General features: G+C 51.6%; 1 protein-coding gene across 1 annotated transcript in view; it reads right to left on the reverse strand.

Moving 5' to 3' along the window:
* Positions 1 to 640: 640 nt before the first annotated feature.
* The window catches only part of GTPBP1 (GTP binding protein 1), a 26,564-nt gene continuing 3,436 nt past the window's right edge, over positions 641 to 23,768 (reverse strand). The window contains exons 3-14 of the mRNA XM_014530790.1: positions 23,090 to 23,216; positions 20,774 to 20,885; positions 14,518 to 14,698; positions 13,651 to 13,999; positions 10,177 to 10,300; positions 8,937 to 9,051; positions 6,785 to 6,929; positions 6,477 to 6,659; positions 5,613 to 5,748; positions 4,912 to 5,090; positions 4,140 to 4,340; positions 641 to 3,140 (exon numbers count right to left, since the gene is read on the reverse strand). Coding sequence (XP_014386276.1) covers positions 3,048 to 3,140; positions 4,140 to 4,340; positions 4,912 to 5,090; positions 5,613 to 5,748; positions 6,477 to 6,659; positions 6,785 to 6,929; positions 8,937 to 9,051; positions 10,177 to 10,300; positions 13,651 to 13,999; positions 14,518 to 14,698; positions 20,774 to 20,885; positions 23,090 to 23,216 — 1,945 coding nt within the window. The 3' untranslated portion in view covers positions 641 to 3,047. The remainder of the gene's footprint in view (positions 3,141 to 4,139; positions 4,341 to 4,911; positions 5,091 to 5,612; positions 5,749 to 6,476; positions 6,660 to 6,784; positions 6,930 to 8,936; positions 9,052 to 10,176; positions 10,301 to 13,650; positions 14,000 to 14,517; positions 14,699 to 20,773; positions 20,886 to 23,089; positions 23,217 to 23,768) is intronic.

Genomic DNA, 23,768 nt, shown 5'->3' on the forward strand with positions numbered 1-23,768 from the left:
CAGAGGGCCAGGGGCGGTCCCCCAACTGGACACTCCAATAAGCCTCATCTGACCATGACACCTGGCCCAGGGCCAGTCCCCATCAAAGCTGAGAAAATAAAGGCAGGAACAAGTCAGTAGGAGGGGCTTGGGGGTCAAGTGCCACAGAGGGTGCCTGGTGGAGTGCAAATCCAGCCCAGAGGTTCTGGGCCAGTTCAGAACCCCTCAGCTTAGGGTCCCAGGAAAGAGCTAGTCCTACACAAGGCTCATCCCCCACTGACTGCTCGCTTCTCTCCCGGTTCCACTCAACACCTGCTCTGCAACTAGCACCATTTTTCAACAAAGGAGACAGCCCTGAGTAGTACTGAGTCCCTGGAATTTACCACAGTCACAGGGCTTAGGGCCTCTGCTCTCGCTCTCAGGCCAGGCACATACCCTCTGCCTGTCTGCACACGTTCAAATCCTACTGGCCCCTCATGGCACAACTCACACCATCTTCCCTGTGGTACATCCCTTGGCCCCAATCCAACGTGCACTCCCCGCCCATGTCACAGTCCTGCTGCCCTATGCTGTGCCGGAGGCCAGTCTGCAGAACAGTGGTGTGACGGAGTTAAGATGCCACCAACCCTACCACACACACAGAAGGGTCAGGATTTGCCACTGAGATGATCAGATTAACAACTTTATTCTTCATCAACTACAAAAGGGCTGGTGTTTTGTTCCAAATGGAGAATTGGTAGGCTGAGACCCACAGGGAACTCGGGTCGTCCCCGTGGAGGACAGTGAAACGCTGCACTCGGTCTGCCCTGCTAGCAGGTGTGGCCGGTGGCCACACAGATCCAAACCAGCCTCCCGAGCATCTGAGGACAGAGGCCAGGTGGCGGCCACGGCTTCCTAACATCCAGTGGTTATGCTCACAGGGGCCGAAGAGTTCCAACAAAAGCAGGCACCGCCTGCTCGAAGGTCTACCATGGCCACGCCCAGGGAAATACCAGTTCCACAGCGCCCGCCGAGGGACAGAGCGGGTCGCTCAACACTGGAGCCCTCTGATTACCAAGGATTCCCTGGGCAGCAGCCCTGCAAGCAGAATGAGCCAAAAAGCAAGAGGGAAACAGCCAGGAGACAAAGGAACAGGAGGGGCCGAAGGACGCAGCTGAGCGGGAATGGCTGGGCCAAGGGCCAGGGTGGGAACACCCCGCCTGCTGGTGGCACTGCTTCTCTGAGCTTGTGTCCCCACCTAGAACAATGGCACCAATGCCACCTCCCTCAGACTATGACGTGAGGGAGACCCGTCGCACAGCCCCAGCCACACCACAGGCAGGTCGATGCCACCTCTCAAGTCTGTCCCCCAGCTCGGGGCCTCTGCTATGGACTTGGGGACCAGCGTGGGTATACGCAGCGTGCTGGGCACATGGGGCCTCACATACATCCTCAATAAATTCTGACCCCCGGAGGCATTCACCTCTTGCTGTGGAGGAGGAAACTGAAGTCCAGAGAAGGCTGGCACCTTGTCCCATGTCAGAGCTGGTGGGAGAGCGTGGGTAGTGAGGCCACGCCTGCCGCCCAGAATCTGGGCTCCCCCTCCCTGCCCTGCTCTCTAAGACTGGGGCTGGGGCAGGCAGGGCACCAGTGTTCTCAGTGGCAGCTCCTCCACCTGTCAATGTGGACAAGCTTTCATGTTGTGTGCTGGTCTGGTCAGTCCGTGGCCATGTGCCAGTGGTAACTAGAAACAGCTGGGAGAGGGGAGTGAAGGACCAGCAGTCTGGGAGCAGGACAGGAGAAGGGTTGGGGACAAGGAGGAGGCAAGGCTGAGGAAGGACCCAGCCAGCTGGGTGTCTGTCCCAACCAGAAGGACACATCTCTGCCTGTTAGTGCACCCTAAATTGAGGGCTCCAGTCCACAGCTCAGCCAGGCTGGTTCAGGGCCCACGCTGCCTTCTGGCCCCCCGCCCCCGCCCCAGGCAGTGGTTCTTCCAGAGGGCTTCCTGCTCCGCGGGGCCTGCTCCTGCCTCCCCCTATCCCAACTGGGGCTTCCAAACCTGGGGCTCAGGCCATTCCCTGTTGTGCTCCTGCAGCAGCCACGCTGGGGTGATGTGGCGGAGTTGTGGTGGGAAGGAGGGGTTCCCCTCCCAGCCTGGCTCAGAGGAACACCCCGCACCCCACCAAAAGGAGGTGCTAGTGAGCATGACCCTGAGCAGGCGACACCGTCTAGGTCATCAGTGCCCCAAGACCCAGTAAAATTCAAGGTCCAGGCAGGAGGCAGCCCGGGAGGCTCAGCAGATGGCAGAGCAGGAGCTGCCCTGAGCAGCAGGCAAACAGGCTTGTCCCGGGAAGGAAAGCCACCAGCTGTCTTTGGGTCAGTGGCACGGGCCAGAGGGAAGGGCAGGGAGGGCCCGACAACCCAATCGCCGCTCCCCTCCACCATCTACAGGTTACAATGTAAGAGCTTCTGGCATTCCTGTTTGGGGGTTTAAGGAGAAAGAGGGAGGGAAGAGAGGGAGGGAAAAGAGGGAGCCAGCACTGTCGACCCTGCCAGAAGCCCCGAGTCCCAGGAGGAGGCTCCGGAGACGGAGCAGCAGCACTTATACCTGCAGCCCCGGCCCCAGAGAGGGCTCCAGGCACAGAGCAGCACTGGGAGGGAGGCCCTTCAGTTCCCGACAGCCCCTAAAGGTTCTCACAGACACACACGGACGGACAGCTCCTGGAGGCCGGGGCCAGCCATGGAGGAGGAAAGGAAGAGAAGAAAGACTGCCAGGGCCCTGAGTGGCCATGCACATACCCACACACGCACACGCACGCACGCACGCACACGACAGAGAGAAAATAAAAAGAATAAAAACTAAGGGCCCAGATGGACAAAAACTGAGTGAGGAAGAAGGCGGGCAAGAGGGCGGGAGATGGTAGTGCTCCGGAAGTCTGCCGTCGTCCTTGGCTATAAATTAGAGCCCCGGGAACCAGGGCTGGGGAATGATGAGGCTCCGGCTGTGGCCTGGGGAGGGTGGTGGCTGCTCTGGCCCATCGGATGGAGCGTGGCCAGAGCACGAGAATCCTTGGGTGGGAAGGAGAAATTCAGCAGCCAGTGGCAGGAGTCATGCAGGCCCCCTGGTTCTTCACCTTGTGGCGCTGGCCCCCTCGTCGCCGGCCCCCACTGCTGGGCTTGAGCTGAAAGAGAAAGGAGGAGCCTGAGAAACAGCGGGCCACTGGGAGCAGGGGAGGGGAGCAGGGTGGGGCAGCAGGTGAAGGGCAGGCAGTGTGGTCCCAGCCTCGCCTGAGCACGGCTCTGCCGGTCAGATGGAGCAAGGGCCTGCTCTGCCTGCCTGCGGGGCAGGTGGGTCACGTGGCAAGGGTATGAGCTCAGAGGAGCACAAAGAAAGTAGGAACCAACCCCTGCCACCACTGAAGGTGGGAAGGGAGGGGCGGCAGAGGAGCAGGGGCAGCAGGTGAAGGGCAGGCAGTGTGGTCCCAGCCTCGCCTGAGCACGGCTCTGCCGGTCAGATGGAGCAAGGGCCTGCTCTGCCTGCCTGCGGGGCAGGTGGGTCACGTGGCAAGGGTATGAGCTCAGAGGAGCACAAAGAAAGTAGGAACCAACCCCTGCCACCACTGAAGGTGGGAAGGGAAAGGGAATGACGGAGCCAGAGGAAAGCAATGGGGAGAACAGAAAGAACAGGTGTAGCAAAAGCTTCCTTCTCCAGAGGCAGGTCGGCTGGAGAAAGGCTCTGAGAGGGAGGAACCCGGGACAGAGCTGGCAGGGGTGCTGAGTGACAGCCACAGTGACACAGGGCCAAGGCCACCGGCCCCTCAGGAGGGGTCATGTTGGGGGAGGGGGCACAGGAGAGCCTCTAAGGCAGATTTTCAAACCCTTTGGACCTCGGCGCACTCACCCACACACACAAATGCTATTTACTCTTACTAGGAACGGGAAACTCTGAAATGTGAGAAACTCTCAAATGCTCATCAGGACCAATTAAACTGCTTCTATGTAGGCCGCACCTCCAAGTTTGAAAAACAGCACCTTCAGAGGCCACAGCGCATGCTCAGAAAGCACCTGCGCCGGGGCTCTCACACGTCACCCCCACTGACTCTGTGACAGCCACACCCCATCGCCCTGCCTGCACCGCCCGAGGTGGTCAGGGGTCCAGGACGGCTGCAAGGCATGCTCACCGTTGGCTGGAGACTGCTGGATGCAGCTGACTGTGCAGCCCCCAGAGAGCCCGCTTCGTCTCCAGGGGGAGGCACCCCTACGGCCGGCCCTCCAGGGGGGCCCCCATCTTCTCGTTTGGTCAGGGGGCCTTTTTTCGTCGACTGCATTTTAATCTGCTGAGGCTTGGAGTTCATTGGGGAGTTGTTGGTGGTCTGGAGGAGCTGCAGGAGCCAAGGGGTGAGGATGAGGCTGGAGCGGCAGGCAGTGCCATCAGCTCAGCGGCCGGCTCCCCCACCCTCAGGGACTGCTCACTCCCAGCCTGGCTGGTCCTGGGGGGGCCCAGGTGTTCTCTCCCCATCCAGAGCTCCATCCTGTCCCTGCTCTGGCTGTTCTTCCCGCAGCCAGGGATCCTCGGCCGCTCCCACTCAGCCCAGCTCCCAGACGGGCCCTGCCTGCCAGAGCCTGGTGAGCTGAACTCCAGGCTCCCAGACAGGCTAAGACTCCTCAGAACATCAACTGCATCTCCAGCCCGAGGACCTGCGGCCCCTGGAACCAGAGTCTGGGGCAGGTTTTAACTTCAGGCCCCAGCAGTGACTATCCAGCAGCCGGAAACATCGGATGTGTGGCTATCACCCAGGAGGAATGCCCTGGTCCAGCTCTCCCGAGGCAGGGACTGGCCTTGGCCCAGCCGGTCAGGAGCTCCTGCAAGGCCTCTCCAGAAGCACCTGCTGTGCTTGCGGGCCAGTGACCCCTGGTGTCTGCTGGGGGCAGGGGAGATCTGCCCGGCCATACCTTGGTGATGGTGCCCACGGCCTTGGTGCGGCCTTCCCGGAACACCAGCCGCTGGTCTATGTGCAGGTACTCGGGGGTCTTGATAAAGCGGAAGTGCACCGTGGCCTTGTCCCCAGTGCGTAGACAGTCCTTGTCCATGCTCAGAATGGTGGCCGTCTGCCTGATGCTCCCACAGTGCACTGCCAAGGGAGCCAGGTCAGACGCCTTGCGCCACCATTAGCCTCAGGGCAGGGGAGGCAGAGTGAAAGCATGAAATATGCTTGAGCTGCGCAGGCTAAGCCTGGGGAGGTCTAGGGGAGCCGAGTGAACGGAGGCTGCACTGAGATCTGATCGTGCCTCGAACTCACCTACCTTTTCCTCCCGTTAGACCCCACCTGGGACCATGGTCCTTACTCCTGAATTCAGGACACTATGTTTGCATGTGTCTCTCTAGCCTGCTGGCTTCCTGAGGGCAGGGCCCTTGCCTACCTGGCCTTTGTCCCCAACACCTGGCAACACCTGGTTTCAGCGTGTCATTCAGCAGACACTGAGTAGGCACACAGGACTGATAAACGCTACAGCTCGTGGGCGGAAAAGGGAGCATCACTAAGCAGGAAGGAGACCTCTTGGATGGAGCTGAAACTTGTGGGTTCGGGTCACTGGAGCACTTTGTAGAGAGCTAGAGTGGGGGCTCCTGGGCTGGCAGCCCGTTAGACACCTACCCATGGCCTGGTAGCGTGGGCTAATCGTGGTGGGGTGGTGGAGGACGAGGATCTCGGCCTCAAATTCCCAGGATGCTTGGGGATTCAAACGCGGGGAAACCATCACCATGCCCTTCCGGATGGATGAGCGCTTAATCTGAAAGAAAGAGGAAGCCCAGACTCAGGCACAATGTGCCTTCGGGCTGCAGCCCCTGGTTCCCAAGGACCAGCCGACCTTCTGGGAATGAGGACCACCCCACTCGGCCCTGCCCTCACTGCACCGGACCACGGGCCTTCCGGGCAGGTCTTAGCGCTCTGGGGAAGCGAAACACTGCTACTCAGGGTCATGCAGGAGCGGCATTTCAGCTGGGCCGTCAAGGATGGGTAAGAGCTAAGTGGGTGATGAGGGCGAAGGCAGTAAGCAATGGTGGGAGGAACAGGCGAGTATGACATGACTGTTGGGGGGATAGAGACAGCCTCATTTTGCTAACTTGGTTGGCGGAGAAGGTAGGTGATCCTAGAGCTGGCACTCACCCCCTTCCTGGGGAAGGAGGTGGGTGGGAAGAGGAGTTGGCATGGACCCCAGTGGCCCTCAACACAGCAGGGAGATGCCTGTCTGACCTCACCACTGAGCTCAGCACACCCTGCTCAGGACTGGAGGGAGGAACAAGCTCAGGAGGCAGGCAGGCCTGGCTCAAGTCCCAGCTGTAGCACGTGTCACCTGTGCACTCCTGGGCATGTCACTCAGGCGGGCTCAGCTCCGTTTCCTCCTCTGTAGGTGAGGTCAGTAAGCCCTGGCTTGCAGAGCAGCCATGAGGATGGAGACGGCCCCGAGCCTAGTAAAACGCGGACTCTTAGGGGAGTTAGGGTATTATCGACACTCACCTTCTTCAGCGCAAAGGAGGCTGTCTGGCCCCCCCGCACCTCCTTGACAGGCATGCGCTTGCGGTGGATGGACTTCACAGCGATGGACAGGAAGTTCCCCAGAGGATCTGGGCCCAGCAGCAGCGTGTCATTCAGCTTGATCAGGCCCCTGAGTGTTGTCCCTGACACCACCGTCCCCACACCCTGCAGAGAAGACCCTGGCCCAGTAAGTCTCTCCCCACTCAGCCCCTTTCCACCACACACTCAACCCAACCCACTGTGGGAAGTGCCCGCCCAGCTTCCGCCCTGCTCGTCCGGCAGCCACGCACCGGCACAGAGTAAGTGTCGTCAATCTGAAACTCCGCTGGCTCCTCCTCCCGGTAGCTGGTGCGGGGGGAGAGGAGGTTGAGGAACATCTTCAGCAGATCTAGGTTCTCGCCTGTAACGTTGGAGATCTGGAATATCGGGCACATCCTATGTGGAGGGTGAATAAAAAGAAAGACAGGAGCTCAGGAGGCCAGCCTGGCTGACAGGATGGGAGCAGCAGGAGGGCTCCTGGGAGGGCCCCACTGCCCCGCATCCGCCTCCCAGGGCTCTTCCCCTCTGGCCCGACTCTAAGGCCTTCTCCTCTTACTCAGTTTTGTCTCTAAAATCTGCCCCCTCCTCTGTGTCGCTCTACCACTGCCCCATTTCAGGCACTCGTAACTGCTTCTTCCTAAAGTACACGCATGCTTGCTTAAAGTCCTCAATCCCCTTCCCATTATGGAGAAAACAGCCTGCGTCCCTCCTCCCAACATCCTGCAGGTATATTTCTCTCAAATCCCTATATTCCAGCCAGACCAGAGGACTTACTTTCTTCTAAAAGCCTGGTTCTTTATGCTCCCCTGTATTTGTCCACTCTGATCCTCCTGCCTGAACTGCTTCCCTCTTATCCAACTACCAAATCCTCTCATCCTTCAGGGCACGCCTCCGTGCTGCTTCTTCCAGGAAACCCTTCCCAGATGGGCATTCACTCCTCTCAGCTCTTGAACTTTTTGTGCCTCTGTTACATGTAACTATGTCTGACTTGCCATCATCTATCTCAAAGGCCTCTGTATCTCCATCCAGGGTTAATCAAACTCCTGGAGATCAGGAATTATATATCCCCACGGCTCCTAGAATAGTACCTGCACAGAACAGGCACCAGAAAAACTCAGTGAATTAAAATGGGGGCAGCTGCCCGGGCTGGTGTGGCTCAGTTGCTTGGGCGTCATCCTGTGCCCCAAAGGTTGTTGGTTCGATTTCCGGTCAGGGCACATACCCAGGTTGCGGGCTTGATCCCGGGTAGGGGATGTGCACGAGGCAGCTGATGTTTCACTCTCACATCAATGTTTCTCTCTCTCCACCAAAGGTTGTTGGTTCGATTTCCGGTCAGGGCATATAACCAGGTTGTGGGCTTGATCCCAGGTAGGGGATGTGCACAAGGCAGCTGTTTCACTCTCACATCAATGTTTCTCTCTCTCCCTCTCCCTTCCTATCTCTCTCTAAACACACACACACACATACAATAAGAAAATAATTTTAAATAAGATAAAATGGGGGCAGCTGAAATGTACCCCCTCTGCTGGTCTAATGGTGGTACTGAAGACACTGTCAGGGCAGAACAGGCCAAATGCCAGGGTCCTGTACTACAGACCAAGCCAGCAGACAGGTGGCTCTAAGCAGCCCCAAGACTCTGGGAGAAGGAACAGAGTTAACAAAGTTCAAAGAGTATCTCTGACCAAGGAGCTGACCACCTTGAAGACAAGGCTAGTGCCCGAGTCACCTCTGAAACCTCAATGCTGAGATGAAGAGCCTGGCACACAACAGACATCCAAGTGTATTTATAGAGTCACAGGATATGTTAATGAGTAAAGGCCTGAAATGATTTGTGATTCGAGAGCTTTTGAGGAACAACAGTATAAAAGTATAGAATAAGTTATAAAAATGGCAGCTTTCCCCCAAGACTCTGGGAGAAGGAACAGAGTTAACAAAGTTCAAAGAGTATCTCTGACCAAGGAGCTGACCACCTTGAAGACAAGGCTAGTGCCTGAGTCACCTCTGAAACCTCAATGCTGAGACGAAGAGCCTGGCACACAACAGACATCCAAGTCTATTTATAGAATCACAGGATATGTTAATGAGTAAAGGCCTGAAATGATTGTGATTCGAGAGCTTTTGAGGAACAACAGTATAAAAGTATAGAATAAGTTATAAAAATGGCAGCTTTCCTATTACGCAGGGGCCAGGCAGTTTCCAACCCTACGAGAGCCCTATGGAGAAGGGAACATCATTCCCATTTCACAGGCAAGGACACTGAGGTCTCGCTGGGATTCCAACCTCAGTGAGGCTAGCTCCTCAGATCTGAGGCACCTGCCAGCCTGGGAGACCTTGTGCTGAGAGCACGAGTCCACTTCACCCCGTCTGTGCCCGCCCGGAAGTGAGTGCTCCCTACCCTGTTACCTCTCGGAGCTGAAGTTGGAGGCGGTAACGATCACATCATCCTTGCTCTGCACCAGCACAGGGATCTTCCGGCAGCCTGGCGACTTCAGCAGGCGTTGTAACAGCTTCAGGGTTTCTTAAAGGGTGAAATGAACAGAATTAGGAGACACAGGCTTCTCTTTGGCCAGGCTTTTAGGGCAAGACAGGTCCACTCATCACTGTTGCAAGCAGGAGACAGAGAATGTTAAATGCCACAATGCCTGGAGAAGCAAAAAAGAGGATCAAAACTTTGGGTGGATGCATGTTTGCTAGAGGAGAAACAGAGCACGGATGGGGCCTGTCTGCTGAGGTTACGAGTCTGAAACCATTGGATTTCTTTAATCTCTAGAAGACCCGCATCCTGTAAGTGATGGGAGAAGGCAAGCGGGGGGGAGGTGGGGGGGCGTCCACAGGGACAATGTTCTCAGAATGCTCTGCTTCCTGGGGGGGAAAAGCATCTGACAAAAGGATCCCTAGCACATTCAGACGCCTGCAGAGGTCCTCATGAGGCCCCCCCCCAAAGGACATCTCTCCATTTCTCTCCTACCATCTGCAGCAATGAGGGAGAAATGCATGAAGGCCTAGTCCTGCTCTTGTTTTGAAGCCTTTGGTGCTAAAACATTATCAGCCTGGCCGGTGTGGCTCAGTGGTTGATCATCAACCCCTGACCAAAAGGTTACCAGTTTGATTCCTGGTCAAGGCACATGCCCAGGCTGTAGGCTCGATCCCCAGTAGGGAGCGTGCAGTTAACAGCCAATCTTTGATGTTTTTCTCTCATTGATGTTTCTATCTCTCTATCCCTCTCCCTTCCTCTCTTTGTAAAAGAAATCAATGAAAACATATTTAAAAAAACAAACAAACAAAAAACATTACCAGACCCTCTGCCTCAATGTTGCCACATACATTCAGCTTACATGGTAAAACCCAACCCCTTCTGTCTGAGGCCATCCAAAAAGAGGTACCAGACTAGAGGCCTCAAGAATCTTGCATTTGGAACCAGAAAGAACAAAGTGCAGGGGGTAATTCTAGGCTATGCTCAGACCAAGAGCTGAACAGGGAGAAGGCAGAAGGTTCTGGGCTGATGGGAAACTCAGGCGAGGTCTGAGCACAAGATAAGGACGCTGAAGGCTCTGGGCTGAAGCCCTGGCAGCAGACCACCAAGGAGCCCAGGGGGTGGCAGCCCCAAACAGAGACACTGCTGCTAGCTGGAGGCTTCACTTACCTTGCAAGATGTTAGCAGGACACATATCAATCTTGGTGACCACCACAAAAACAGGCACATTGAGTGCCAATGCCAAGCCCAGGTGCTCCTTGGTCATCCCCACGATGCCAGCATTGCTGCCCACCTGCCCCAACACAGAAAGAACTATCAGGGCAAGGGAGACAGAGGTTGCTGCTGGTGGCACAGAGACTTAACGACTGCTGACGGGAGAGCGCTCCCACCTCTGAGGCCGCCATCAGAATTGGACACAGGGGCACAAGTCTGAGGCCAGGAACTAAACGGCTACAGATGAAAGCTGGGCTGGGCACAGATTGCTTTAACCCAATTCAACACTGTGGGCTATCAAAATCCGAGGAGACTTGGAAACAATAAAAGACAAGTCCACAGAGTACGGAATCTCGGAGTGAAGGTGAGGGAGGGGGACTCGGGATTCCAGGGAAGTCTCCTAGCCTGGGATGGGATGGAATGAGGGTAGGGGCTGAGCTGAGTCTTTTTAAAGGAGCAAGAGTCAGTCTGGTGACATGCAGGGGACATGGCACTTCAGACAGAGGGGAGAGCATAAGTAAAAAGAGTAAAAACAGAGGAGAGGACAGCACCGTGATGGCGAACCTTTTGAGCTCGGCGTGTCAGCATTTTGCAAAACCCTAACTTAACTCTGGTGCCGTGTCACATATAGAAATTTTTTGATATTTGCAACCATAGTAAAACAAAGATTTATATTTTTGATATTTATTTTATATATTTAAATGCCATTTAACAAAGAAAAATCAACCAAAAAAAATGAGTTCGCATGTCACCGCTGACACGTGTCATAGGTTCGTCATCACTGGTCTAGGGTCATCAAAGTGAATTCAGTTTAACAACCCTGGCTCTCAGTGTCCTCATCTATAAATTGGGGGGTGGGGTAATACCCATTTTAGAGGGTCACTTGAAGTTTAAATGTCATAACATGTCAGAGGTCCAGCACGCAACTAGCATGAGTAGGTGCTCAAGCAACGGCTGCTGTTATTACTGTTACTATTCCTTCCCATAATAATAAAGGTTTTTAAATATCACCACAGAGGCTGGTTAAATGAATTAGGGCACATGTGCCAAAAAAGAGGAAACTTATCTACTGATGTGGGATAATCTCTAAGATGTTTTTAAGGGGAAAAAGCAAGGTGTATATAGCACACTACCATTAAAAAATGGTGACTGGGTTACTGTTGAAAAAAGGAGATGTATGACATTTGGGGAACATCTGAGAAATATAAATACTTCTGGACTAGATACTGGATGATTTAGGGAGCCCTCCTTCACCTTCTTGGCTGTAGGAACAGTAGGAGCCACTTCTTACTTTTAGGAGCTGTGTGCTGAAGTACTTGGGGGTGAAGAGTCGAAATGTCTATAATCAACTTTCAAATGCTTCAGGCAAAAAACAAAACCAAAAAACCCATACATCCATCCATGTACAAGTAAGTATAGCAAAATGTCAATTGTTGAACCTGAGTGGCAAGTTTACAGTATTCATTAGACTATTCTTTCAACTTTTCTGAATGTTTGAAATTGGAGGAAGAGAATATACACACTTTTGCTGGTATGATTACAAATATCTCTGGATACATGAGAAACTGGAAATACTACTTGCCTCTGGGTGGAAACTGCACAGAGTGAGGAAGGGAGACCTTTCACTCTAAGCCTTTTGGTACCTTTTTATTTTTGTATCACATAAATGTGTTACTAAGACAAAATTAAATTAAAATTGTCATGAGATTTGATCATCATAGTTCACAGATGAGCCAACTACCAATGACACAGATGTCCCATACCTGTGCTTTCACCTACAACAAGACACCGCCCCATCTTCCCTCCTAATTTTTCCCATTCCCTCCAACCTTTCCTATCCAACCCAGACTCGCTTTAGTTCTTCCCAACCTGGAAAAGAGAGAGCTCTATTGCTTTGAAGATCCCCCACCCTTCTGGAAATAGATTGCCATAGAATAATAATCAAATATTTCATTATTTTCTACAGAAAATTTTAATATTTGTATCTGGCCCAAAAGTCAGATAATATTTAACATTTCATATGAGTGAAGATGTTTCCAAAAATTGGCCTTTCTCACTGTAGCTCTGTTAGAAAAGTGTTCATTTTAAACTGACTGATGTCTATACCTTTCTTTTTTTTTTATTTAATATATTTTTATTGATTTCAGAGAGGAAGAGAGAGGGAGAGATGGAAACATCAATGATAAGAGAGGATCACTGAACAGCTGCCTCCGGCACACCCTGCACTGGGGATCAAGCCTGAAACCTGGGCATGTGCCCCTGACCGGAATCGAACCCAGGACCCTTCAGTCCGCAGGCTGACATTCTATCCACTGAGCCAAACCGGCCAGGGCTATACCTTTCTTAATACCACCCCCATATGCCCTAAGGACCATCCATAGAAACCCCTTCTTAGAGAGCATGTTCCCTTAGCCCAGTCCAGGCTGGTCATGGCCCCTTGCAATGATCAAAGATACAGGAAATGGAACCACACTGAGAGCCCAAGAACCCTGGGCAGAGAGCCCACAGAGTGTTCATCCAGATGCGCCGCCTCCCTTTAGTCTCATCTGGGGAGACTTCGCCTGAGAACCTGTGTTTGTGGGACAACCTGATGGCGCTTGCTCTGAACAGATGCTTGCGTTTACGACACTTATTAATGCAAGCAGCTGGAGGGACTGGGGCCTGGGGAAGGGCCTCGAGGACTTGCAGAAGGAACACGTGCTTGCTGGTTCTGTCTGGGAAAGCTGTGAGGCTGCCACCAAGGTTGTGGGCCTCACAGACCCCCTCTGTCCAGGGAGGAAGACCAAAGGGACCCAAATACAAGCTTAGCAACATGATCCAGCACAGGCCTCTGCTCCCTCTCCTTTTCAGTTCCTCTACATAAATGAGCTGCTCAAAAATCCATTCCTACCGGGCTGTAAGCTCTCCGGAGCCCAGGCCGGCCCTGTTCGCTGCTGCCTCCCCAGGCCCGGCACGGTGTCAGGCACGCAGCATCCTCTCAACATGTACAGTCATTCCAGGCTCCGGAAGAGGCCACCTCTCAGGCGCCTCTTGACTGCTGTCTGTGCTCTCCTCCATTCCGTCCCTCTGGCCCCCCTCTCTGAGGGTTCCCCCTGGTGCCACCTCCTCAAAGTAGCCCAACCCCGGAAGAAAACATTTCTAAAGGCAGTAAGTAACCCCCAGGAGAAACCCTCCTCTGTGTCTCTCCAAAAAATGAGAGGTCTGCATATACCCTGGCTTTTCCTTAGGGGATCCCTTCCGAGCCTCACCTAGGAAATCAAGTTACACCCTTGAGATGACTGTAGAGCTCAGGGGACCTGGGCAAAATTGTCATCCTTACCAGTGTCAAAGCCCCAAACCAACAGCTTCAGCCTCAGAACAATTTTGAACCCGTGCACACCACCACACCCTCCACGTCCGCTGAAGCCTGCCCGGGGGCGCCGCACTTACCATGAGCATGCAGAAGTCAGGCAGGTGGCCCGTCATGCCGAAGACCGTGGTCTTCAGGTACTTCTCGTGGCCAGCCAAGTCAATGAAGGTGATCACTTTAGTGGATTTCTCACAAATCTTCGTCCACTCCAGGCTGCCCCCGTGGCTGTCTGGCTTGTTCACCACATTGCCTTCGCTGTCAAAGCCCAGAATGTCGTTGCCCACACTGCTGGTGCGACCAGATTCGATCTCATGTTTGTGGCGGAAGAGTTTCTGGCGGGCAAAGCCTCGGCCATTGTCCAGCTCCCCGTGTGTCAGGACCCCCAGAAGCGTGCTTTTGCCAGCATCCACGTTGCCCACTACCGCTACCCTGCGGGTACATGAAGCCACACATCCACATGAGAGTCAGTGGGTGAGTGAAGGGAAACGCACCAACGGAGTCTGTAGGGACAGGCTTGCTCCTGAGCCTCTCCAGCTCACTGCTCCTCCTACTCCTGGATAAGCATTGTGGGAACGTGCCTGGAGGTATTCTCCAGGGAGCAGGAAGGGCTATGCAGGAGGAGCTGGGCTCCCACCACAGTGGCTTTCTCCCTTAACTCCCACTCGCTTCCCCAAAGCTGCTGGAGAGGGGCCCCAGACCAAGACAGGCACAAAATGCCTCCTCCATCACCCGGCTTTCTAGACTCACAGGCCGATAAGACAATGCAGCCCACAGAATGAATGGCTGGCCTCGCTCCCACTCTTCCCAAGTGGAAACAGTTAGGGATGGGGAAGTGCCGGAATAGACAAAGGTGCTATGGTGTCTCTGGACACTCTCCATGACTCAAAGGGAAGGGGTGAAGCTGACACGCTAGGTGTCAGGGGCAGGGACTTCTGAGGCCTCCTCACCTGACCTCCAGGAAGTCATTGTCTCCTACTCGCTTCCGGACCAGGTAATCACGCACGCGGCCCCCAGCTTCCTGCCGTTCCCGCAGGAGGATGACGTCGGCCTCTATCTGTTCTGCCATGCTTTTCACTGTGGCGTAGGAGGCCTCCATGTCCGCTTCACTCAGCCCGTACTCAGTCCCATCTGGTGACAAGAGCCCAGGCATCAGTGTTCCAACAAGCCAGACAGTCTAGCCCTAACCAAGGCCCCACCCTAGGCACCAGAGAACATGGCTCTCTCTATTTGACACTTTTAAAAACCTTGGGCACATGCGGAGTTAATAAATAATAGTGCCACAGGCCTCCCCATTAAGCAAGACACTCATTAATTCATTCAACAGTAATCACTGAGACTCTCCTGGGTTTTATGCCAAGCCTCATGCTGAGTCCTGGGAATACAGGTGCCCTTAGCGAGCTCACAGCCCAGTGGGAGAGACAGGAAATTAATTAATGGCAATACAGCTTGAATATTATACTACAGAACTGTACAAAGAGAATGTAAAGTTTGAGCAACTAGCACTGCCTGGGGAAGCGGAGGGCAGCTTTGCAGGGTGCTGCAGAGAAAGGAGGAAAGGTCCCAGGCAGAGAGGCTAAGCATGGAGCATTGCAGATCACAGCACATTCAGGGACCAGGAGCAGCTCGGTGTGCTGGGGAGCAGGATGGCAAGTGGCAGGAGACCACACAAGAGGTGGAAGCGGTTAAGCAGACAGACATTAGCAGCAAAACACATGATGCACCAGGCAATGGGAAGCCTTGGGGGTTTAGGCAAGGGAGTAACATGACCCGATGGCTGCGGGTTAGAAGGGTCTCTTGGGCAGCGGTAAAAAGTGTACACCGACAAGTGAGAGACCAGAAAGGGAGCCCAGTTAGGAAGTCGTTCTCATAACCCGGCAAGCAATAATGAGGACGGGAGACAAAGGGAAATGGGAGAGTTAAGGATGATTTTAGAAATAGAATTTTGACTGAGGTAGCTCCAGTGAAATGTCCAGCAAGTAGATGGAAAAATGAGTCTGAGCTCAGGATGAGGAAGGGAGGAACCAATTAACCAATCATTTATTGAGAGTCTATTGATGACAATTCCCATCAGTGCTTTCCACTCGATGTCATAACTTCCACAATAGCTCCTTCAGCTTCTCCTCCAGCCTCTGTCTCTGAGACACCCCTGCGCCTGCCCTAGGCTAATCCGCCAGCAGGGGCCTAATCTCTTCTACTGCCTCCCAAACACCTTGAAGCACCTTCTCGCACCCTCTCTTCCTTTTCCTCCTCCTTCTCCCCGTACGGACAAGCTCAGGCATTCCTCAGTTAGGAAAAGGAAACCCATCCTCACTCCCCCTGCTTGTCTACCATCTCCTCTGTTCCTCCTTTACCACCGAGCATCTCAAAAGAGTAATTGAGACTTGCTGACTATCACCATCCTACCCGGAATCTTTTAACGCTAGAAAAACCTATGTAGTTGTCAAGTCATCAATGGCTTTCTAACCCCTCATCCGATGCCCCTTTCTCGACCACAAGAGTATTTGCCACTGCTCGCCTCCCTCCACCCTGCGTGCCGAGCGCATGAACTCTCCTGATTCCCCTCCTGCTCTCTGGCTCTTTTCTCTGTCTACGCTGTGGCTCTTCCTGCTCCTGTCCTTAAACGCCAGGCTTTTCCAGTAGCCAGTCAGGGGCCCTCTTCTCTATCCTCTGAGCATTCCCCTTGACTATCTCATACTATGGCTTCAACTGTCATTTAAAAACCTACAAAATAAATAAATAAATAAATAAATGAATAACCCCTTTCATTTCTAGCATTGTCCTCTTCTCAGGACTCTAGAATGAATTCCCAGTTGCCTGGATGACTCTTAGAAGCCTGATGTCTAAACCAAACAACCCAAGCCCCTCCCTTTAAACAACAGCACAAAAACTAACACCATTAATAAGTCACTTTAGTCCTCACTGCAACCCTCTGAGGTAAACAGAACCCAGAGAGGACTCAGAGCTGGCCGAGCGCTGAGGGGCTGTGAGCTTAGGTCTTCTGATTCCAAACCCAGAGCCTTTTCCTCTGGCCGGGGTTCCTCTTATGCCAGACCAGTTCCTCCTCTTGCCTTCCCTATTTCTGAAGACAGCACCATCCTCCCAGTCACCCCAGCGGAATACTCATCACTCCGGTCCCGCTGATTCTAGCTTCCTACCTGCCCTTCTACTCTTTTGGCCAACCCGCTGCCACAAGTCTGATTCAGGCCCTGATTCTACCTCAGTCACCACACAGACCCCTAACTGGTCTTAGCAAATCCATCTCTGTTCCTCCAGCCCATCCTGCGTGGACACAAGTCCGTGCTCCTAGACAAAGAAGCTCTAATGTTGTCACGCCCTCGTCAAAGCCTGGGAATGGCTTCCCAGGCCCAGCAGGTTCAGTTTCAATTCCTTAGAGGCCTCCCCTCTGGTTCCACACCCCCTCAGTTCTGTCCCAGTGCAAGCAACCCAGTCACCATCCCTCCCATGTTCCCTGTACTTCTCCAGCTCCACACCTTTGCTTATGTATTTCCTCTCCTACAAAACCCACGAGCACATCTCCTACCTATCCTGCTCACTTAGGGCATTTCCACACACTACGCCTTGTGGAACAGTGTTTTGGATGCACGTCTTCCCTCACTATCCATTAGCATCTCCAGGAAAGGAGTCAAACGCAAACATTCCCGGGATCCCCCAGGTGGGATGCGTCTCCTACACGAAGTTCTCAGTGCCTGTAAAATTTGAACCAAGTGCACAAAGAAGGAGCAGTTGGGCTGAGGAGTTTCTAAACGCAGGGTCAACTGAGCTCTGGACGTCTGGGTCAGAGAACTTGCTGGAAGTGTTCCTTGGAGAAAGCCTGCTAATCCTGCCATTCTTGCCAGATCCTCAAATTCTAGCCACTGTTTCTTGATTCTGACCCAACGAAAAGCCATGTTTTCAGGTCCTGTTCCACAGCTGGGGCAATGACCAATACCACCTCGTCCAGCCAGAGCTCCGAGGTGGTCAAATGCCCCATCACATTCCCCTTCTCCGCATGCACTGCAGTCCTCACGCGGCAGAAGCGGAGATGAAGGCCAAGGAGAAAAGCCGCAGCGGTCCAGTTACTAAAGGCCACATTCACCCACACCTGACCCTCAGTGCGACTTCAGTCCTGCCATCGGACTTACCCTTTCTACACGCACTCTCCTGCTCAACGTGAGGCAAGGTTCTCCGAACTTTCAGGATAAAAGCCTAAACTCTTTGGAATGGCACTCAAGGACCCTCCTGACTGGCACTCCCAGCCTCACACACTACACTCCTGCTTTACTGGCCCACCACTGGCCCAACACATGCTCCTCCATGGCCGCTGCCTCTTGCCTGCGGCTGCCTCTGCGCACTCACACTGCCTTCATTCGCCCAGAAAACTCCTGCTCCTCTTTCAGAACCCACTCAAGGGTCACATCCTCTTTGAAGCTTTTCCTGACTCTCCACAAAGACTTCATACTCCTCCTCCTTTGTTCCCTGAGCTTTTAATACAGAACCTGGCTCTTAGAAAGTTGTAACTTAATATCTGACAAATTAACAAGATTCTGCCCTCACCGGTTTGTCTCTGTGGATAGAGCATCGGCCTGCGGAATAAAGGGTCCCAGGTTCGATTCCGGTCAAGGGCATGTAGTTTGGTTGTGTGCTCAATCCCCAGTAGGGGTTGTGCAGGAGGCAGCTGATCGATGTTTCTCTCTCACTGATGTTTCTAACTCTTCTATCCCTCTGCCTTCCTCTCTGTAAAAATCAATGAAATATATATTTTAAAAAATTAATAAGATTCTTTTGACAGCAATCTCATGGCAAATCAACTATACCTGGAACCCTTAAAAAATTATTACTGCAACTATTAATAGTAGCTAACGCTTATATAATGCTCACTATGTGCCAAGTGTTAACCTTCACCATGACACTACTACTCTCCCCTTTTTAAGATAACTTAGCCGAACCGGTTTGGCTCAGTGGATAGAGCGTCGGCCTGCGGACTCAAGGGTCCCAGGTTCGATTCCGGTCAAGGGCATGTACCTTGGTTGCGGGCACATCCCCAGTGGGGGGCGTGCAGGAGGCAGCTGATCGATCTCTCTCATTGATGTTTCTAACTCTCTGTCCCTCTTCCTTCTTCTCTGTAAAAAATCAATAAAATATATTAAAAAAAAAAAAAAAAAGATAACTTAGAGCCAGGAGGCAAATTCAGACCTGCCAGACTCCAGAACCTGAACTTACTCCTGGGCCAGATCGCCCCTTTTATAAGATCCATCTTAGAGTACGAATGTGTACTTACAGAGCACATTCCTCTATGCTGCTTCGAATGTTTAATGCCAGTTTATTCATACAAAATGTCTCAGAAGGAGGGTGGGGAAGGATGTATTTATCCTCATTTTACAGGCAAAGGATGTGATAAACAGAGGTGTGGCGCCAGGCACACACAGGAAGCAGGTGCTGAAGCCGGCCCCTGGGGCCTTGCATCTGGCTTAGTCCTCTGTTTGATGTTCAGCTTGTTTAACTAGTTACAGACCTCTAAATAATTCCAGCAGGAAGGAGTCACTGTGAATCTAATAACATCCAGTTGATAGATGCAAAGATAATGCCTGGGTGTGTAATGTGTTAATGAATGTTTGACATCTTATGCTTTGCCATGAACGGGTTAATTAGTTGTCAGCCGCCAGGGTACGGGAAAATTCACTAAGAGTCCACATTAAAGAACTGGGGGCAGAGGAAGGTGTGTTAGGGATCTGGGTCTTCAAAGAACAGTCCCACCACTTGTCAAAACTGAGCTAGATGTGGTTTCTTCAGTTCCACAAGCAGGAAGTGGTCTCTGATGGTTCATCCTATCACAGCAGGCCTAGTGTGTACCTGCCACAAAGGTTTCAAAAAGCTAGCAATGACCCCCTAGTCACCAAATGAATGGCTTTTTCTGAACCCAACTCTCCTTGCTGTCTCTCTAGCACTTGACAATGCTAACCAACTCCCCTTCCTGACATGCAAAGGGTGATAAGACCAAAACCAAGCGGTGGCAGCAAAGATGGAAAGGGAAGGATAGATAAGAAACACATTTCAAAGGAAGGCACAGCAGTAACTGGAGATCGAGCCCTTCTTCTTTGTGTCACTTTTGACCATTTCCAAATACTATTCTCTACTGAGGTCATTTGTATATATGCTATCTTTCCTCCCTGGGACAGAGATCAGATTTTAGTATCCAAAACTACTTTGCAACAGTATCAAGCCCTTAGAAGATACTTAATAGGTATTAGCCAAATAAAGAATGATATTGAGATCTTCTCCATCTTAAACTCAGTCAACAAAGGAATTATTATCTGCCTTTACAAAGCCTACATTCACAAAGAGAGCTGTTCCTTTAATGATGTACCAAGCCCTCCTGAGGCTTCCTGCAAAGATGACAGACCAGTTCTGGTTCAGGCTAAATTCATAATCATTATCAAGCCCAGCTGTCATTTCAGCATAATGCCATAATGAAGATAAAGTAAGTAGGCCTTGTATTGAAAGGACAGAGGAGGAATGACTCGGGGGGAAATACCCAAGACATAATGTGGGATTCTGTTATGGAAGCTGCCTTCCTCCAAAACAGCCCCATTACAACGGAATAAGCAGGCCGGAGTACAATAACCAGTTCCTTCCAGAATGCTACCACGTCTACATGTCTGATGGGATCTCATGGGGAGAAGAGAGGGCTTCTGTTAGCACAACTACCCACACTGAGTGGTCAGTGTGCAAGACTGAGCGGTCAGTGTGGTCTGGGGCAAGACAGCCTTGCTGAAGAGAAGAATTCCGGGTGTCTCCTCCTTGCTGATATCAAGAAGGACCACATAAGTTCTCTGCTAAGCAGACAGTAAGTAGCAATGGGATCTGTAAACTGGGTTGGAGGGGAAGACTAGAGCTGCCCAGGGAAGGCTGAATCCTAGGCCTGTGGCTTGCTCTACACCTGGGACAAGAAGTTTCCTGGCTTTGTGCTTCATTCCCCTTCATGCAGATGGAGGTAGAAAAGAGGCATCTGTAAAACCGCTTGGAAAGTGAATCTTTCAAGTCAAGCATATTATGACCAAAAAGGTGGGGATGAACATGATCACATTATACTTTTATATCCTCCCAAACAGTTCTGCAGACACTGAACAAAAAAAATGGGTAAAAGATGGGAAATGTGCTCTAAATATTTTTTAAAAAATAAAGTGAAAGGAAAACTATGCTCACCTGATCCCTGCCCAATGACATATATGGTCTCTCCGCATCCCTCGTCCATCCTCTCCCACATCTGCCGAAGTAGGCTGTCATACTGCTCTGACGTAGGGCTCACTAGAACCAGCTAGAAAAGAAACCAACAGCCTTAGGACCACACTTACTACAAGAGCACCACAGCCAAAGCAGGTCAACAGCCTGACCGAGGCCCTGACTGAACCCCGCAGCACCCTAATCTACAACAGCTACAAAGCCCCTCCTGCCCTCTCTGCCACTCCTCCAATAGCCTTTGAGCCGAAGGCCTTATATGAGTTGAGTTTTATAATGTACTAAAATGACTACGTGTGAAACACAACCCACAGAAAAGAGGGTGTGAGCAGCCTGCCTCCAGCTGCTTAACAGGAGGGGAAGGACCAACAATGACTGAGAATCTGACACTGTGGGTAGAAATTGATGAGCAATGCTTCATACTCACATGCCAAAGTCTTCTACCTACAGCTTGCAACTCATAGGACAAATATCTAAACTGCCATGTCCTCCACCCTAGACCAATGGTTGCCATAATAACAAAAGAGTTCTGTTCCATTTTGCCTTGGCTTTCTTGATTTTTTCGTTTTCTTTAGGAATCGGCAGTAAAAAAAGCTGCAAGACACGTCTTCATCAACAAAATACCGTTACCACTAAGATGGGCATTAGCACGATCATTTTACAAATTTGTGACAATAACATTAAAGTATCAACCACTTATTTGGGGAGGCCATTTAACAATAGCCATTCTCTAACCATTCTTGTGTGACCTTGGACAAAGAGCTTAATCTCTCTCAGTCTCATTTTTTTCAATCTACAAAATGTAGGTAATACCACCTGCATCCTCAGGCCACGCCACTGTAAAGACCAAATACGATAACATGTAAGCATCTAGTCCAAAGCTCAATACGTGGTAAGTACAGTTTTCTTCACAATCCTTTCCAAAAAAAAACCCAAAAAACCTTCTTGGATGAAAATAGCCATTAACTGTTTCTCACTTTGGAAACTTTCAGAGCCTTAGATCTCCACATATAATTGTAGCAAGTGCAGAACTAATAGCTTCTAATCCTTTCCTCAACTCAATCTCTCAACCCATTCCTTATCTCTCTCTACATGGTCATTTTTCTTCTCAATATCACCGATATTTATATACATACAGTTTCTCAACATCCCAGCTATGTCATGAAGAACCACTTCCCTACTCTGGAACATTAAATAAGTTGGTCAGGAAATGAAGGTATTACTCTCTTTCCAACACTGCCCTGCAATTTCCCACTGTTTTCAGGTTTCTTCAGCAACTTGACCATGAATTGACATCCAGCTGGCCTGCTTGAGTCAAGCACATCTCTTACAATTCTCCGGTTGACTCATCAGAGCTTGTACTTGTAACCTGAGCGCTGCCTGGGTCTTTTGCATCACGACACATTGCCTCACATATATCCCCAGACCTCCCCTCTCTCCCAGCGTGGCCATCCTCATTATGGCATTAGAAGCACCAGATGAGACCACTGGCTTCCAAGTGCTCAGCTGCCACTAAAGAGAGAAAGAGCCACTGAAACTTGGTTGCTTAGGTTGCAGGGACAAGTCTTCTCCAGTATGGGCCAAGTTTCATGCCATTTTGCCACCAAAGACTGTGTAAGGTCACAAACATCTCTATTGCAATTTTCCAGCAACAGGTAGGAGGGGGTACTGGTGCTCTATCTTCCATCGGCTGCTATTAAACTGCACAGGGAATGATCAGTTCTTCAGTTCACTTCATTTACTGAATAGTTATGTATTAGGCACCATACTAGGGGTCTTATAGGCATCTCTCATTTTTACAACCATCTGTACTTAAAAAAATCACGTAGCTGAAGAACTGAGAAGCCAAACTTTCCCAAGGTCACAGAGCCTTTGTAAGTGGCAGGACAGGAAAAGAATCTGTTAAAAAAAACAAAATTCAACCAAATAAGTTTAAAGATCTAATTGGCTTTATTAGTGATTCATGAATTGTGCAGCATCCCACCTCGTAAATAAGAGACCTGCGCTGAGTAGTATAAAGTGCAAGATTCTTATAGGAAACTGGGCCAGATAAGAAAGTTATTAGCACCCGCTGGCCATGGGCAAGGAGACACATTATGGTGGGTGTTGCTCTTCTATCAGTCAGGGACAAAGTTAGTGCATCCTAGCTCGAAGCCTGTGTTGGTGGCCTGGGGTGCATACAACGATATGTATATAAAAAGTTATCAGCAAAAGAAAATATTGTTTCAGGCCAGTTGACCAGTGTTGGTGGGGAAGCGTGACAGGGGCTCTTATGCAGGGAACCTGTCTAGTGTCCACGAGGAAATTACAGTCCAATATTCCACACCTGGGAGGGGCTGAAACTGCAATTAAGTCTTGTTTTACCCTCAAGGGAGCAAGTGATCCCACCTCGGGTCTGTTTCTTTCTTTTCTTTTTTACCAGAACCCAACCCTGTCTGGCTCCCAAGTTAGCATTCTTTCCATTTAGCACCTGCAAAATACAGTCACATCTTACACTTAATTTTCATCCCCCACAATGCCAAGCAGGTGGTCAGACCTTAACTCCTGCCCACCTTCTCGGGAGCTCAGAGGACACCATTTGAAACGTCCTTCGTTACTGCATTCATACAGGTTGTGTTCCACTCCCAGGAAGGCGAGATGATAGGTCAAGTCCCTCTTTCAATTTTGTTTTGGGTGAACTGACAAAGTGGACACAGCTCGGACATCCTTCTCCCCGACTGAGCGACTACTTTCTGTTTCCTTTCCCGACACCAGGAAGAGCCGCCTCCCGCTTCGCTTCGGACGACCTGATCCTCCCGCGCCTCCACTCCCGCTCCCAAGCCACCGCCGACCCTCGCTGCCACAGACAGTGCAGCGGGCCCCCCTCGGTATCGGAGGAGGTGGCACCGCGCGGGGAGCTGCCGGTGTCGGGCACCCGAGTTCCACGTGGCGGAGCCGAGGGGTTGTGATCTCCCCGGGAGTC

The sequence above is a fragment of the Myotis brandtii genome, unplaced genomic scaffold (genome assembly GCF_000412655.1).
Source record: "Myotis brandtii unplaced genomic scaffold, ASM41265v1 scaffold78, whole genome shotgun sequence".
In the NCBI taxonomy this organism is placed as follows: Eukaryota; Metazoa; Chordata; class Mammalia; order Chiroptera; family Vespertilionidae; genus Myotis; species Myotis brandtii.